Source organism: Thalassophryne amazonica, chromosome 10, assembly GCF_902500255.1.
Source record: "Thalassophryne amazonica chromosome 10, fThaAma1.1, whole genome shotgun sequence".
Lineage (NCBI taxonomy): Eukaryota > Metazoa > Chordata > Actinopteri > Batrachoidiformes > Batrachoididae > Thalassophryne > Thalassophryne amazonica.
The window spans coordinates 57,537,870-57,554,249 of record NC_047112.1 but is presented as its reverse complement, the minus strand read 5'-3'; the positions used below and the strand labels follow the sequence as shown (position 1 = coordinate 57,554,249).

The following is a 16,380-nucleotide window of genomic DNA, read 5'->3' as shown; positions in this document are numbered from 1 at the left end:
GCACTGATGCGCGATTAATGGCGGTGCTACACTTGTTTGAGACTGAGGGGGAGTGATGGCAACCAAGAGGGATCATTTTTCCAACCATGGAGACTCCATTGTGGCTTGCAACCTCAGTGGGAGTCGGTGAAGGTGACGGCGAGCAGAGGCCATTGTTCGATTGCAACTCGGTCATGGACTCTGTGTAAATGGGGTGTTAAGCAGTAAAAACAGTATTTAATGTCAGTTCTTGGTTGATAAATTACTCTTGTTGAAATGAACATGGACAATTTCACACTCTTTGGTGGCTTTTCAACATGTATTTCTATCTGAACTGTTCCTACAGTACGAGGTCTATTAGAAAAGTATCCGACCTTATTATTTTTTTCAAAAACCATATGGATTTGAATCACGTGTGATTACATCAGACATGCTTGAACCCTTGTGGGCATGCGAGAGTTTTTTCACGCCTGTCGGTTACGTCATTCGCCTGTGGGCAGTCTTTGAGTGAGGAGTCGCCCACCCGCTCGTCGATTTTTTTCATTGTTTAGGAATGGCTCAGAGACTGTTGCTTTGTTTGATCAAAATTTTTTCAAAACTGTAAGGCACAACTGAGTGGACACCATTCAATAAATTCAGCTGGTTTTCGGTAAAAATTTTAACGGCTGATGAGAGATTTTGGTCTGTAACTGTCGCTTTAAGGACGGTCCACGGCGCCTGACGGCGATCTGCGCTTCGAGGCGGCAGCGTCTCGCCGTTTCAAGTTGAAAACTTCCACATTTCAGTCTCTGTTGACCCAGTAAGTCATCAGAGAACAGAGAACTTTCAGAAGAAGTCGGCATGAGGAGTTTATTCGGACATTCCATTGTTAACGGTCATTTTGTAATGAAAGAACGTGCGGGCAGAGTCGCATGTGGGGCTGGACCCGACCGCGGGGGGTCGCGGCAGGAAAAACACCTCCGTTGGAAATCTTAACGGGCAAGTTGGAACATGCCCAAGCTGTTAAACAATTTCTCAGTTACTCACTTGTTGAAAGCCATTAAAAGCCGCCTGAATTCTACAAATGGTTTTCAACACGGAGGTGTTTTTCCTGTCGCGGCGCACACAGATTTGCCGAGTCGTCACGGAAACGACTCGGCGAATTTGCGCGCACGTCTTTCATTAAAAAAATGTCCTTAAACAGTGGAATGTCCGCATAAATTCCTCATGCCGGCCTCTTCTGAATCTTCTCTGTTCTCTCACGATGTCCTGGGTGAATTAAGCCTTAAATTAGGATGATTTCAGCTCAAAACAGGCCGACGACAGCGCCTGGAAGCGCTGCAGGACGTCCCGCTCCGTGGGAAGTCCTTACACCGACAGAAACACCCCATAATCTCTCATCAGCCGTTAAACTTTTCACAGAAAACCAGCTTAATTTCTCGAATAGTGTCCACTCGGATATTCCTCACAGGTCCAGAAAATTTTGATAAAGCAACGCGCGCCCTCTCGAGCAAGCGTGTGAAACAAAGGAATTCAGCCGAGAGGGCGGGACCACATCTCACTCAAGGCCTGCCCACAGGGAAATGACGTCACCGACACGCGTGAAAAAACTCACGCATGCGCACGAGGGTTCAAGCATGATTGGTGTAATCGCATGTCATTCAAATCCATATAGTTAAAAAAATAAAATAAAAGGGTCGGTTTATTATCTAATAGACCTCGTATATAGTCACATTTGTTTAATCACTTGACAAGGCCTCACTCTAATTTGATGCATTCAGGACCAGACGTAAAAAATGGCCTCGTCTGGATCATGTGGCGGTGCTGATAAGAGTCTCTGTTGAGGTCTTTGAACCCGCAGAGCCACAATGGCACATTCAGACAGCTGCACCCTGCATTGAAAGTGATAAATCAATCTTGTCTCATTTTATACTTTCTTTTATTCTTTGAGCGGTGTGACGTTCATACCACATGCTTTGGTGTGATGCTCAACATTGTTGTTTTACTGTGTCTGAACCCATCGCTGGGCCCTCCCACTCCCTTTTCATTGACATGGCAGCCTTTTAGCAGGCCAGCATCTGTCCTCACGTTGAATTAATATGGTCATTACTTTCAAAGGAAAGCGTCTCCAAAGCTCCTGTGTTAAGTGTCCGTCCACCGCCCACTCAGCCTGCTCCTCTCGGTGCACCCACAACACCAATCTGCAAGTTTGGAGAAAACCTGCACACTGAAGTCGAGAAGGTAAGCATCACCTGTGATACTGTGGAGGCTTCTATCATTGATTTGTAACTATATTAGTACAGCAGTATCAGTATTAGGAAATGTATATTTACTTAATCCAATCAAGGGTCGCGGGGGGCTGGAGCCTATCCCAGCAATCATAGAGTGCCAGGCGGGGTACACTTGATTGGACTAAACGGTTGAAGATGAGTATTTACTTAATCTAGTTTTGTCAACTGCTTACACAAACTTGGTAGTTTAAATGAAGGAAAAAAAAGGAACAAATTGTGATGATTCATTGTGTATTGTGTTTCCCGTTTAATCAACGAAGTTTTGTTGGACCAGTTGACCTAACTAGATTAAGTAAATAATACATTCTATTTCTTGGTATGGATAGTTATGATTGATTTAGAAATTTTAGTTAAATTTCACTCTAATTATATTTCAATTTCAATGTATTTTCATTTATATAGCAGAGAGTTACCTCAAGGTGCTTCACACAAATAAGGTCTAACCTTATTAATTATATCAATGATTTGCATTTTTTTATTATTTAGAAAAAATTAAATACTCTTCAAAAAGAATATTCTCAAATCGATGCATCAGTTACAGACCAAAAAAAAGAGTAATTTTGCTCAGTTAAGATGAAGGAAAACAAATGCTAACCTGGCAACTAAAACAAATTTCAAACCGACCAATTTAACAATTTAGCAGTGTTGATTGATTTTTTTTTTTCAAAGTTCCTTTTTGCTCCAAATAGGCAGTTGTAAATAATAGTCTAAATAAGTAAACTGATCAAATGAAAAGAATCTCTACATCCAGCCCAAGAATCTCTACATCCAATGTCAGAATGGGGGGGAGCAGGGGATTCTGCTTTTGACAGGCTGATTAATGACATCAACAAATCCTGATTATTCTGGTGATGATTTTATTATGAATAATTTATCTGTGTGCATTCCCAGGACTGTGGATTACTAATCAAATAACTAACCGTCATATCTGCAGATTAAAAATAAAGTGATCGTGTTGTCCGTGGGTTTCCACGGGCTCTATATTGGGTAGTGTTTTTAAAATAAGTAGCTGACATTTTTCAAGGGCGGTAAAAAAAATATTATGCAAAGTTTCTATAATTAGTTTGATTGACGTGAGTCCAGAATGTTTTTAGAACCTTACACCTCAACAGTTTTTACAGGAAGAACTCAACCTTTTTATTTCCAGTTATGTAATTTTAATGTTAATTTACTCTCTTTATGTATTTATAAATTGTTTAGGTTCTTGTTATCATTTACACACTATTATTATTATTATTATTATTATTATTATTATTATTATTATTATTATTACTGGACCACAATAGAAATAAGTGCTTTCACTTTCTTGTGTCATCCATGTATTTTTAATGTATTTACAGTTATATTATGTACACATGCATGCACACATACACGTACACAGACACCACTTTGCTTTTAATATATTGTGGCGAGTTGTGCAGAAGAAGGAAAACCAAGCCAGAGCATTTTGCTTTTTCGCTATTCTGCTCCAAGAAGGTGCTTTTATTTTTTTCCCCCCACAAACAGAGACGGTTGCAGAAGACATCAAATGCAGTACAGTTCCCACTCGTGGTAACGGCAACATGACACTTAAGTAAATCGACGAAACCAATTGAACTACAAAAACACAAATCAATAACAGCACTGTTAAACTAACATGAACCACAATAACAACATTTAAAACCCCAAACTCCCATGGTGCATTGCAGCACAATGTCCATTGTTCACTGTTGTTAACTAATATCCCTAATTTCTCCAAAAATATTAGTCCTATCAACTTTCCGTTTTCACAGCATTCATCCTTAACCCAAAATACATAAGCATACCAGACAGCAAATGTCAGCTCTCCCCAGTTTCTCTGTGATCAAAGCAATACACATGCACGCACACAGAGGCCACTTGGCTATTATAATGTAGAATGCTGTTTTATTTTGTTGTTTTTTTCTGCTTTGCAAGTAAAATAAAGTGATTATGATTATGATGACAATGTTTGGCGTTTCTGTACAATTAAAAGAAACAAAACTAACATGTTAGTGTGAGGTTTTGACAGTTTACGTTAATAATGAAATAAGAATCATATCGCACAATAGCAAATAATGTAAACATGAAAGTAAATGGGCGTTGTTAATTTCCAGACATTAATTAATAGTTTCAAATCATTGTGACAGTGGTAACTGTCAGTGCTAATTACACATAGGATCTGATTTAAAAGAAAAAAGCTTCAAAACAACTGACAACCAATAAAAGATATGAAAGACTTGTTTGAATGCTAGTCATTGTTTTAATATTAAACAGAAAAACTAGGTCTGGCTTTTACTCATCACTCATCTTCAACTGCTTACCAGAGATTGGGTCGCAGGGGCAACAGCTCTAGCAGGGGACTTCCCTCTCCCGTGCCACATTGACCACCTCTGACTGGGGGATCCCGAGGCGTTCCCAGGCCAGTGTGGAGATATAATTTCTCCACCTAGTCCTGGGTCTTCCCTGGGGTCTCCTCCCAGGTGGACGTGCCTGGAACACCTCCCTAGGAAGACGCCCAGGAGGCATCCTTACCAGATGCCGAACCACCTCAGATGGCTCCTTTCAATGTGAAGTAGCAGTGGCTCTCCTCCAAGCTCCCCACGGATGGCCGAGCTTCTCACCCTATCTCTAAGGGAGACACCAGCCACCCTCCTAAGGAAGCCCATTTCAGCCACTTGTACCCATGATCTAGTTCTTCGGTCATGACCCAACCCTCATGACCATAGGTGAGAGTAGGAACGAAGACTGACCACTAGATCGAGAGCTTCCCTTTTCGTCACAAACAGTACGGTGGAGCGAATGCAACACCGCTCCTGCCACTCTCACCCTCCATTGTCCCCTCACCCATGAACAAGGCCCCAAGGTACTTGAACTCCTTCACTTGGGGCAAGACCGTATTCCCTACCTGGAGTAGGCAATCCATCGGTGTCCTGCTGAGAACCATGGCCTTAGATTTAGAGGTGCTGATCCTCATCCCAGCCGCTTCACACTTGACTGTGAACTGATCCAGTGAGTGTTGGAGGTCACAGGCTGATGAAGCCAACAGGACCACATCATCTGCAAAAAGCAGTGATGAGACCCTGAGCCCACCAAACTGGAAACCCTCCTCCCCCCGACTACGCCTCGATATCCTGTCCATGAATATCACAAACAGCATTGGTGACACGGCACAGCCCTGGCAGAGGCCAACCCCCACAGGAAATGAGGCTTTTACTTTATACATCATTATGCTGTATGAAGGAAGCAATAATCATTGTTAACCTGAGTTAGCCTCTAATGTAACGACAGTTATTCTTCCAATAGAAATCACACGCAGCAAACAAGACTATTAAAATATCCATCGGGAGCTGTTTTTGGTCCTGTGTGTACTTTCCCTGTGGGAAGAATGTAACTGGGAGGAGTGCTGATCGAAACTGGACCCAGTGAGTTGGGTCCAAAATGGATCAGCCCAGAATAAAAATAAATAAATAAATAAAATGTCACAGTAAAGGTTAAAATTTGACTCTGTACACCACCACAGTCATCACTTTGCATCCAGTCATCTTCAGACAAGTCAGAGGATGGACACACAAACATGTCACCGAATATGCACTCAAAAAAATAACTTGCTCAGTGAACATAATAAAATTATAGAAAGTGTTTCCACCCAAGTACAATGCATGAGTGTCACCAGAAACTATTTTGTTGAGTGACCTAAATATAAATTTGTTGGGCTGACATGATGAATTTGCTTTACTTAATTACCATGGTTCAGGCCATCTAGATTTTTAAGGGTAAATGTAACATACTGATGTAATTTTCTTGGACCATTCAAACTTGTTTGATATGATTACGAGTTACTACTAGTTTAATATGGTAGTTACAGCTAGTTTTTAAAATAGTACAGTTACATGAATAAATTGTGCTGATCCAACAAAGCAAAGTTCAGTTGAAATTCTTTTGGTTACCTGTTTATCATATGAAAATGAACATAATTGTAATTATTCACATAGTATGATGCAGTATTTATATATTCAGCAAGTTAAACATAAGTAAACCTATATATCCCACCTGGTGTCAAGTAACACAAAGCAAACTGGATTTGTTGGAATAACTTTACCAGAAAAGGCAAAATTGACTTTCTAGTAATTGCTTGAAAACATGTTGCTGTGAAAATACAAGCACACAGTGTAAAATTTCAATGTCCAACAGTCTGTACATCATGTCATGTCTCTTAAAAACGAAAAGCAGAAATACGCTGTATCATACACCATTTGGTCAGTTATCACAGCACTTTTTTTTTCTTTTTTAGAAAATACATTTATCTGTTTGTTGATTTTAGCCATTTCATGCTCCTGTTACAAGACAGTGGTTGTAATGCAGTGGTAAAGTTTCTGTCTGGTAATCAGAGTGTGTGGGTTCAAATCCTGTGAGTGGCATTTATTTTCTTTTAATTTAACCAGGATTATTTAACAGCGGCCTTCTGTATTGCGTCCCCTTTTATGTATTATTTATTATCAACCCAGTGATATTCACTAATTACACAGCTGGTTTTTATTATTTTATTTTCCTCCACATCAGCGACGCGATGTGGTGCAGCTCATCCCATGGAACACAATGCGAGCAGCTGCCTGCTTGCACTGTGTTCCTGCTCAAAAGACACTGTCGCATGCACAAACTGTTGCACCGGGATCGTGCATGCCTGCCCGTTTCCGCAGTGTTTCGTGGTTTGCTTGTACGAGTTGTTTTGCCGTGAGTCACCCTGAGTTGTACATATTCGCACTATGTGTGAAGGGGCCCTTAGTTTTGTCATTATTTCTCCCAACGAAGTTGGGTAGAGGTTATGTTTTGACCCGTTTATTTGTCTGTTTGTTTGTGAAATGAAAGATTGAGAGTGCAGGCATAAGATCTGTGTGTGATGTAATTTAGTTGCAGCTCTGTGTCAATACCATGAGGTTGATTCTGGTCAAACCTACCAATGCAACACGACATCTTGACTCAACGGGTGAAGTCTTCCATGATGAAAGCCTGGACCATTGTCCCTCAGGAGGTCCCTCGCCTCTTGCAAAACTCCCTGAGAATGTACATGGTCGATGCTCAAGAATCTCAGCAGATGTTTTGTCATCACCACACCAGAAGAGTCAGTCATCTGCACACCATGAAAGCTCCAACAGCATTAGTCCCCCAAGAGTTCCAGCCCAGGTATCGCCACTGAAAACCCAAAGCTTAAACTTATCACAGTTGAGCGATCAAGACTGGCTCCTGTTTTGTGAGCAGGTTAATGGTGTAGGAGGTAATCTGCCGTCTGAAGAGAGGACAAGAGCTGGTCTGGGACTCCCAAAGCATGATGACAAATGTTGTTCCTGTCCAGACACACAGAGAAATTCAGAAGCTTCTAGTTTTCAGCGGCAAATAAAAGAGGACAATGTCAAAACCCGCTTCTCCGGGTTTCGAAGGAGAGAACCATTTCACCACAAACCCAGCCCACCTCTGGAATATCCCAAGTTTCAGCTATGTGCCAGCAAACACACCCACAAGACCTTTTGAAACCTGCAGCAGTCCATCCTCAAGATAACTTCATGTCTCAATATAAAGGCCAACAAGGTTCAAAAGACCTTTTTCAGCAACAGCCTAGCAATCATCTTAAACCCAAAGGCAACAACGAGACAATCCATCCAAATGTGTTCAACATTCCTTTAAACTCAATGGGAGCCATTGGAAAAGAACCACAAAAGCAAGACCCTCACACATGCCAGTCCTCTGAAGATCCCTCGCACATTTTCCAGTGCCTTCATCTCCCTTTAAGCAGTACTGCACGAATCAAGACATCTAAATGCAAAGCAAGTGTCCCATTCTTCTCCAACCATTATAGCTCACTTGAAAACCATGACGTAATGGAAGATAGAGCGAGACGACAACAAAGTCAGGTAGGTACCTTTTCTTGTCTACTGACCTACAAGCACAGGGGAGCTTTTCTCAAAATTCAGGCAACACAATTGGTGTTATGGCCATGCCAGTCACTTTGAAACTTAGGAACAATACGAAGGCATGAAAGAAAATGTCAGTGAACGCCACATATCATCCGATGCACAACAGCATTACCAGCCTACCACACTTTAACAGATTCTCTTGTGCAAAATCAGTTTTTAATCTACATTTTCAGTTAATATGGTTGGAGGTTCTTGACAAACAAAATCACAGATCTGTCTGTCACTTGCTGGACACTGCCACCTGCTGGGCATGTCTGGGCTTATTGCAGGGAATAATCTTGTGCATGATAGAAATGAGAATGTGGTGTGGTTGAACTAGTCAGTTGCTTTCATTTCCAAAGTCTGGGTCTGATTCCCACCAAGGCCACTGCCACTTGTGCAATATTTGTAAGATAATTTCCAAATAAAACAGACACCAAAATCTGAAAGTATACACCTCAGAGTTCAGTGCAGTGCTCATTTGTTTTACACATTTTAGAAAACAGAATTACAAACTTTTCCAATTACACCTTGAGAAGTTGCAATGTCAGAGTGTAAAGATAAATTATGTTCTTAATTTTGGAAATACTGTTTTCTCTTTGTTATATGGCATGTAATGGGTTCACTCTCTTGCTGGCTTATCCAGAAAAATGCTCAAGATGATGTTGGAAAGGCTATGCATCATCCTCCACCTTCTGCCACCGCAGAAACTGCTGACGTAGTTAACGGGGATGCGGTGCGACTGCTGAGCAGTGACGGGACTTTAAGATCTAGTTTGGCAGATGTTCGTTCGGGTCAAACGTCACTTCAACTTCTCCATGGTGCCATCCTTGAAGATTCCTTCTCCAAAACAATCAGGGATGATTCCATAAAGGCCAAGAGTGAGAATGGGACCAGGGAGGATGAAAGCGTACCACAGAAAAAGACCAAGGACATTAGTTATCGACTGGGTCAGCGAAGAGCTCTCTTTGGGAAGCGCAAACTGTTGAGCGATTACGCCTTGGTTTGTGGGATGTTCGGCATTATTGCCATGGTGATAGAGATGGAGCTGTCGACTGCATGCTACAGCAAGGTAAGCTTCAGAATCATTAACTTCATCAAGGAAGTTATGTTTATATCTGGCTGTGTATTTATTTCTTAATTGGAGTATACAAAACTAACTGGCCAATTTTAATGCAATTTCTTGAATGGATTGTGAATGGGCCATTGAACAACTGAATAATGGGTGATTCTTAGACCATGGGCACGTATTATGTCCTTTGATCATATTGTATGACAAACAGAAAAAAGGGGAAATTTCACACTTTTATAGGTATCTTTACAATGAAAGTGTGTTAGGAAATTTGTTCTAGTAGTCTATGATGACTTTTTCACCTTTTTTCAGCATCATTATATGCAAATATTTCCGTTTTGTGCTTGTCCCACACCCAGACTTTTGATCTTCAATGATAAAAATGAATGGTAAAGAAACATTTTTTCTAATGTTTTAAAATATCTCTGAATAAAATATCAGTAAAATAATCAAAACATAATTGGGGTATTCAATGTCATACGACTTGTGATTTTTTTGAACAAAATGTAGTTGTCCCACACTATTGCCGTAATTTCCACCACAACATTAATGTCCCTTTAAACAGTTTGTATGAAAGATTGTTTGGGTAGTTTCTATGGAGATAAACAGTGACATCAGAGCACATGTATATAGCGCCAAATCACAAACAGTTGCCCAATGTGCTTTATATTGTAAGGCAATGGTGTGGTGGAAATTACATTTACAAGGCCAATAGTGCCCGTAGTTAAAGAATCACCCTAATATTGGTGTTCATTCCAGTCAAGAGGAAAATCAAACAAGAATAATCATGATGAAAGCTCAGAGATAAGATCAGCATCAAAGTTCAACATTTGGACTCAATGATCAGGTTCAAAGGTCAGGTTTCAAAAATATGCTTCCTGGTGACAGGAAATAGTCGAAGTTTTCCATATCTCACATGTTCTTTACAATGGAAATGTTGTTTTACTTCATATGGAGGAGATGTGTTTATATGCATAAATGTGCATATGAAGGAAAGGAGTTTAATGAGTAGTGACCAAGTTAATACATACATCACAGGTATGTAGGGTTCATTTTGTACCCTGACCGCTGAAATTTGTCTGTCCACTGCCCATAGAACAGTGCACCAGGCCTTTTACTCACTCCTTGTGGGTGGAGGCTCCTTGTGGCTCCAGGTTGTTTCTTTAGGCTGAGCTTGACCGAGCCCCATTTCGACCAGGCAACCAAGTGCTCGCATAAGAGCAACTTAAGGTTAGCAGTGGAAAGTTAAAGTTGTGTATGTGTTAACTAGCCAGCAGCTCCACATCAGCAAAGGATTCCAATATTCACAAATTTATGAACTGAACACAAGATTATTAATTTATATACCCATTTAGTCCAATTAAGAGTCACAGGGGGCTGGTGACTATTCCAGCAGTTATAGGGCGTGAGGCGGGGAACACCCTGGACAACGATGCCAGTCTATCACAGGGCTACATATAGACAAACAGACTCCCACACAAGTCTACAGCCAATTTAAAGTTTCCAGTTTACCTTACCTGCATGTTTTTGGAAGTGGGAGGAAGCAGGGAGAACATGCAAACTTCACACAGAAAGGACCAAGTGGAAAGCAATCCCAGGAGAGTTCTTGCTGTGAGACAACAGTGCTAACCACTAAGCCACCATGCAGTGAATTTTATATTCAGTTTCAGTTAAATTCACTTTATTCATACAGTGCTAAATCGGTATGTACAGTGCATCTGGAAAGTATTCACTGTGCTTCACTTTTTCCACATTTTGTTGTTTCGTTATGTTACAAAAAACAATTTTTATTTATTTAGATTTTTGCAAATTTATAAAAAACAAAAACAAAAAACAAAACTAAGGGCTCCTTCACACATACCATGAATAAATAGGAATCAGGGCGAATCACGGTAAAACAGCCTGCACGAAAACATCGAGCCGAGGCCAGGAGGGACACACGGTTGGACATGCGTCAACGATCCCGCTATGACAGTTTCGTGCACGAAACCGTCGCAGCAGGAACACAGTGCAAGCAGCTTGAGCATGTGTAACCACATTGCGCAGCTGTTGTGGAAAAAAGTAAATAAATACATGCCACCCATGGGATTTGAACCTGCAATTTGCAAAAGCTCTGATTAACAGACAGAAACTTTACCACTACACTACCATCGCTGTACTATAAAAGGTGCGTAAAATGCCTGAAATCAACAAGGAGATAAACGTATTAAAAAAAAAACACATATACACACCATTAAAAAAAAAATCCCGGCATTTCATTTAATCCCTCTTATCGAGTGAACAATACAAGTATGAACTGTCTGTTCCTCTGTAGATGACCCATGGTCACAGACGTACATTCATGAAATGACGTGAATGAAGCAGTGCACTCTTATCATGTCCACTTCTGCTGACCCGGCATGTCCTGCTGGCTCTGCGCACGTGTCTGGCCCGACACGCGTGTCCTGTGAATGGTGCATGGCAGGAGAGACACTACGTCATGTGGAACAGAGCTCACTTGGGTGATGTGACATTCAGATTGCACGCTGCGTGTTATGATCTGATGGTTTCACCTGTGTGTTGCTTTTTGCAATGCCACTCTTGTGGGGGTACTTAGACAAGTTTCACATCCAGCATGAAAGTGATCGTCTGCTCACTGTTTCATGCTGATAGTGAATGGCAACACATTTTCTGTCAGGCGAGCAGTGTTAGATGTTTGTGTGTGTCACCTGGAATTTGGCCGACACCTGCTGCGAGAGGGATCGACAGGGCACTCTCTGTCTTTCAGCCGCTGGTGTGTGCGAATAGTTGTAGCGACACATGTACGAGGTGTTGGAGGCAGCCCTGATTTTTCATGAATGGCATGTAATTCTTCCTTTGTGTGCCAGTCGGCTTAAATCGTGTTATGTGTGAGGGGAATCAAAGAAATCACATTTACATCAATATTCACAGTCTTTGCCATGAAGCTCAAAATTGAGCTCAGGTGCATCCTGTTTCCACTGATCATCCTTGAGGTGTTTCTACAGCTTAACTGGACTCCATCTGGGATCAAATCAGTTGATTGGACATGATTTGGAAAGACACACACCTGTCTACATACAAGGTCCCACAGTTGACAGTACATGTCAGAGCACAACGCAAGCATGAAGTCAAAGGAATTGTGTGTAGAACTCTGAGACAGGATTGTCTTGAGGCACAAATCTGGGGAATGGACAGAAACATTTCTGCTGCTTTGAAGGTCCCAATGAGCACAGTGGCCTCCATCATCTGTAAACAGAAGAAGTTTGAATCCACCAGGACTCTTCCTAGAGCTGGTAGGGGAAGAACAGCCTTAGTCAGGGAGGTGACCAAGAACCCGATGGTCACTCTATCAGAGCTCCAGCATTCCTCTGTGGAGAGAGGAGAACCTTTCCGAAGGACAACCATCTCTGCAGCAATCCAATCAGGCCTGTGTGGTAGAGTGGCCAGATGGAAGACACTCCTTAGTAAAAGGTGTATGGCAGTCTGCCTGGAGTTTGCTAAAAGGCATCTGAAGGACTCTCAGACTATGAGAAACAAAATTCTCTGGTCTGATGAGACAAAGATTGAACTCTTTGGTGTGAATGCCAGGTGTCATGTTTGGAGGAAACCAGGCACCATCCCTACAGTGAAGCATGGTGGTGGCAGCATCATGCTGTGGGGATGTTTTTCAGTGGCAGGAACTGGGAGACTAGTCGGAATTGAGGGAAAGATGAATGCAGCAATGTACAGAGACATCCTGGATGAAAACCTGCTCCAGAGCACTCTTGACCTCAGACTAGGGCAACTGTTCATCTTTCAGCAGGACAATGACCCTAAGCACACAGTCAAGATACCAAGGGAGTGGCTTCAGGACAACTCTGTAAATGTCCTCGAGTGGCCCAGCAAGAGCCCAGACCTGAATCAGATTGAACATCTCTGGAGAGATCTGAAAATGGCTGTGCACCAACGCTCCCCATCCAACCTGATGGAGCTTGAGAGGTGCTACAAAGAGGAATGAGCAAAACTGCCCAAAGACAGGTGCACCAAGCTTGTGGCATCATATTCAAGAAGACCTGAGGCTGTAATTGCTGCCAAAGATGCATCAACAAAGTACTGAGCAAAGGGTGTGAATACTTGTGTGCATCTGATTTCTTAGTTTTTTATTTTGAATAAATTTGCAAAAATTTAACAAAAAACTTTTCATGTCATTGTGAGGTGTTGTGAGTAGAATTTTGATGAAAAAAAAATTACTCTATTTTGAGATAAGGCTGTAATACTATGAAGCTGTATGAAGACTTTCTGGATGCACTGTAAGTTATCTCAAAGTGGTGCACATGAGTAAGGTCTAGGTCTTACCGACCCGTTATCAAGTACTTTGGCCACAGTGGTAAGAAAAACTCCCTGCCTCTGGTTATTGAAAGAAACATTAAGCATACCAAACTCAATGGGGTGACCATCTGTTGTGGTTGTCCTGAGACAAAACAAAAATTACAACACAAGTCTGACAGAACATGCAGTGACTGATTGATGTAGCAGCTAAACAACCGTATATAGTCCAGTGTTCACAATAATTTAGTAGTTAAACAAGAAGGTATTGATCAGATCAGTAGCTCCCATCCCCATGGTCCTCAGGGACCGCCAAAGCCGCACTTTTCCTATTTGTCCCTCCTCTGTCAAAAGTTGATTTGTTCATTCGGTTATCTGTTAGCTGTTGAATGGCTGAGCACACCTGAATAAATTAATCACCTTTTCTACTCATCAACATGGACATAATGCAGTTATTCAGAGGTGATACAATTGTGAATCACCTGATGTTCAAGTGATATATACTTGATTGTGTTTTTTTGCTGTATTTCAGTTTGCTGCCACTGAGAAACACATAGTGTGTTCCATTGCAGTCACTGGTCTAAAGCAGAACCATCCAAAATGCCTCTTGTGTAACCGATATGTACATTTATGTTGTCCACCTCATCTCCCCCCATACAGGACTCTATATATTCCTATGTGCTGAAAGGCCTGATCAGTCTTTCTACTGCTGTGCTTCTTGGACTCATTGTGATGTATCATGTGAGAGAAATCCAGGTGAATGAACAGCAACCCATCTCACTGACTAGAACTTGTAGCTGTGGTCTTTTTTCCATATGCAAACTTTATTAGTGTAGGAACATGAGTTGGCCAGTCAATAACAGTGTCCGCAGATAAATTTGTCACTGATATTCCCTCATTCTTCGCAGCTATTCTTGGTGGACAATGGCGCAGATGACTGGAGAATAGCAATTACTTTTGAAAGAATTCTTTTTGTCATTTTGGAGCTCATAATCTGTGCCATTCATCCAATTCCTGGCCAATACATTTTTACCTGGACAGCTCGATTGGCCTTCAGCTACACGGAATCTGTAGCAGATGCTGATGTCGACATTATTCTCTCCGTGCCAATGTTCCTGCGCCTGTACCTCACTGGCCGGGTCATGCTACTCCACAGCAAACTCTTCACAGATGCTTCTTCGCGCAGCATTGGCGCACTGAACAAGATCAGCTTTGACACTCGTTTTGTCATGAAAACACTGATGACCATCTGCCCTGGCACAGTCCTGCTGGTCTTCAGCGTGTCCTGTTGGATCATTGCAGCATGGACCGTGCGCATGTGTGAGAGGTATTAGCTTCAGCAGAGAGATGTTGTCGAGCCATCAGTTCTGACTCCTGCATGGGACAATACATAAAATTAATAATACTGTCTATCATCATTACAAAACCATTGGCTTATGTTGACTGTTTAGTCTGGTGGACTTTGCTCTGATCTGATCTGTTCTTGTGTACTTTCTGGCCTCTGTTGTTTCCTAGCCAGTTGTAGCTTTTTAATGAGTTGAAAAGAAAATCTGCAAGATTTGATGTAGTTTTAATGTTGAGGTGCAGAAGGTAACAAAGAGCACAACAAAAGAAAATCAGAAAACACAGATAATACATCTATCAATAAAGCAAGTAACCATCTCCCGGCCTGCCAATATGTAGACCTGGGTTTGACTCATATGACACCTGTCTGTGTCCATGAGCAAGACAGTTAATCTGCATTCTAATCCAGTTACATTTGTTCGGCAAATCTGATTGGTTAATCGTGTGGGTTTTCAGACCATAAAATATTGAGTAGACGGTGGCAAAATATTTGACCGTTTCACATTCGATGTATAACGCTGCCCTGGCTGGGTTGCTGCACAGGTTTCAATAATGGCGCTGTCAGCTGAGAGCGAGAGAAAGTAGTGCAGCAACGACGATGCCGAAATGCATGGATTTATGCTGCCATACGAAAGTAGTGATGTGGTTTTTTATACGGAATTACTCAATGCAGTTGACGAGATGGAGAACTCTGTGGACCTGCTCACAGAATTTTCAGTTTGGCATGAAGACGCTGTTGCTACGGCAAGCTTCACCGACCGAATTACTTACAGGAAAAATAACTGTGCAAACGATAGAATTGGATTAGAATGGGAATAACCCTGTTGTGTCTGATGATTTGCAGAGGTTAATGCTTCATTATGGTCACAAATATCCGTTTTACCAGCTCCACTAACGTCTCACCATTAAAAGTCCTTTTTAACTGTTGACGCATTAGCAGAGCAATTTGCGACCGTAAGTTCCAGCATTAACGTCTGCATCAGATACAAGAAGGGTTATTCCCTAATTGTTTCAGTCCACACAGCTGTAAATGGATACCAGCCCTTGACTGGGCAAGTAACCTATGTCAGACTGGCGTCCCATCTAGGGGAAGTTATAGACTCTCATCTGCTTCATGCTACAGAATCTGGAGACTCGAAGCACTCAGAGAGTGCAACCTCTGCCAAGGCCATGGGGTCACTGACACTATAACATGTACACGCCGTGGAATCATTGAACCTAAAAAAGTCTAACAATGATGTTTACTCAGTAAAAAAAAGTTTCATCTGCTGTGACTGGATAGCATGTATCCTTAGCGCTTGGCATCACAGTTTATTGCAACTTGCACCTTTCCCAGAAGCTACTGTCATCTGAGCACTGGTATTGATATTGCATGTGCTTATAGACAAAAACAAATAAGAGACAAAATTCAATTTATTATTCAACTAAACTGCAAATATATGAATTTTTTAACATTTATGAA

General features: G+C 41.6%; 1 protein-coding gene across 1 annotated transcript in view; it reads left to right on the top strand.

Moving 5' to 3' along the window:
* Positions 1-6,851: 6,851 nt before the first annotated feature.
* kcnn1b (potassium intermediate/small conductance calcium-activated channel, subfamily N, member 1b) overlaps positions 6,852-16,380 on the top strand; it is a 31,973-nt gene continuing 22,444 nt past the window's right edge. The window contains 4 exon segments of the mRNA XM_034180030.1: positions 6,852-8,155; positions 8,844-9,269; positions 14,235-14,330; positions 14,483-14,901. Of these exon segments, the coding sequence (XP_034035921.1) occupies positions 7,742-8,155; positions 8,844-9,269; positions 14,235-14,330; positions 14,483-14,901 (1,355 nt within the window). The 5' untranslated portion in view covers positions 6,852-7,741.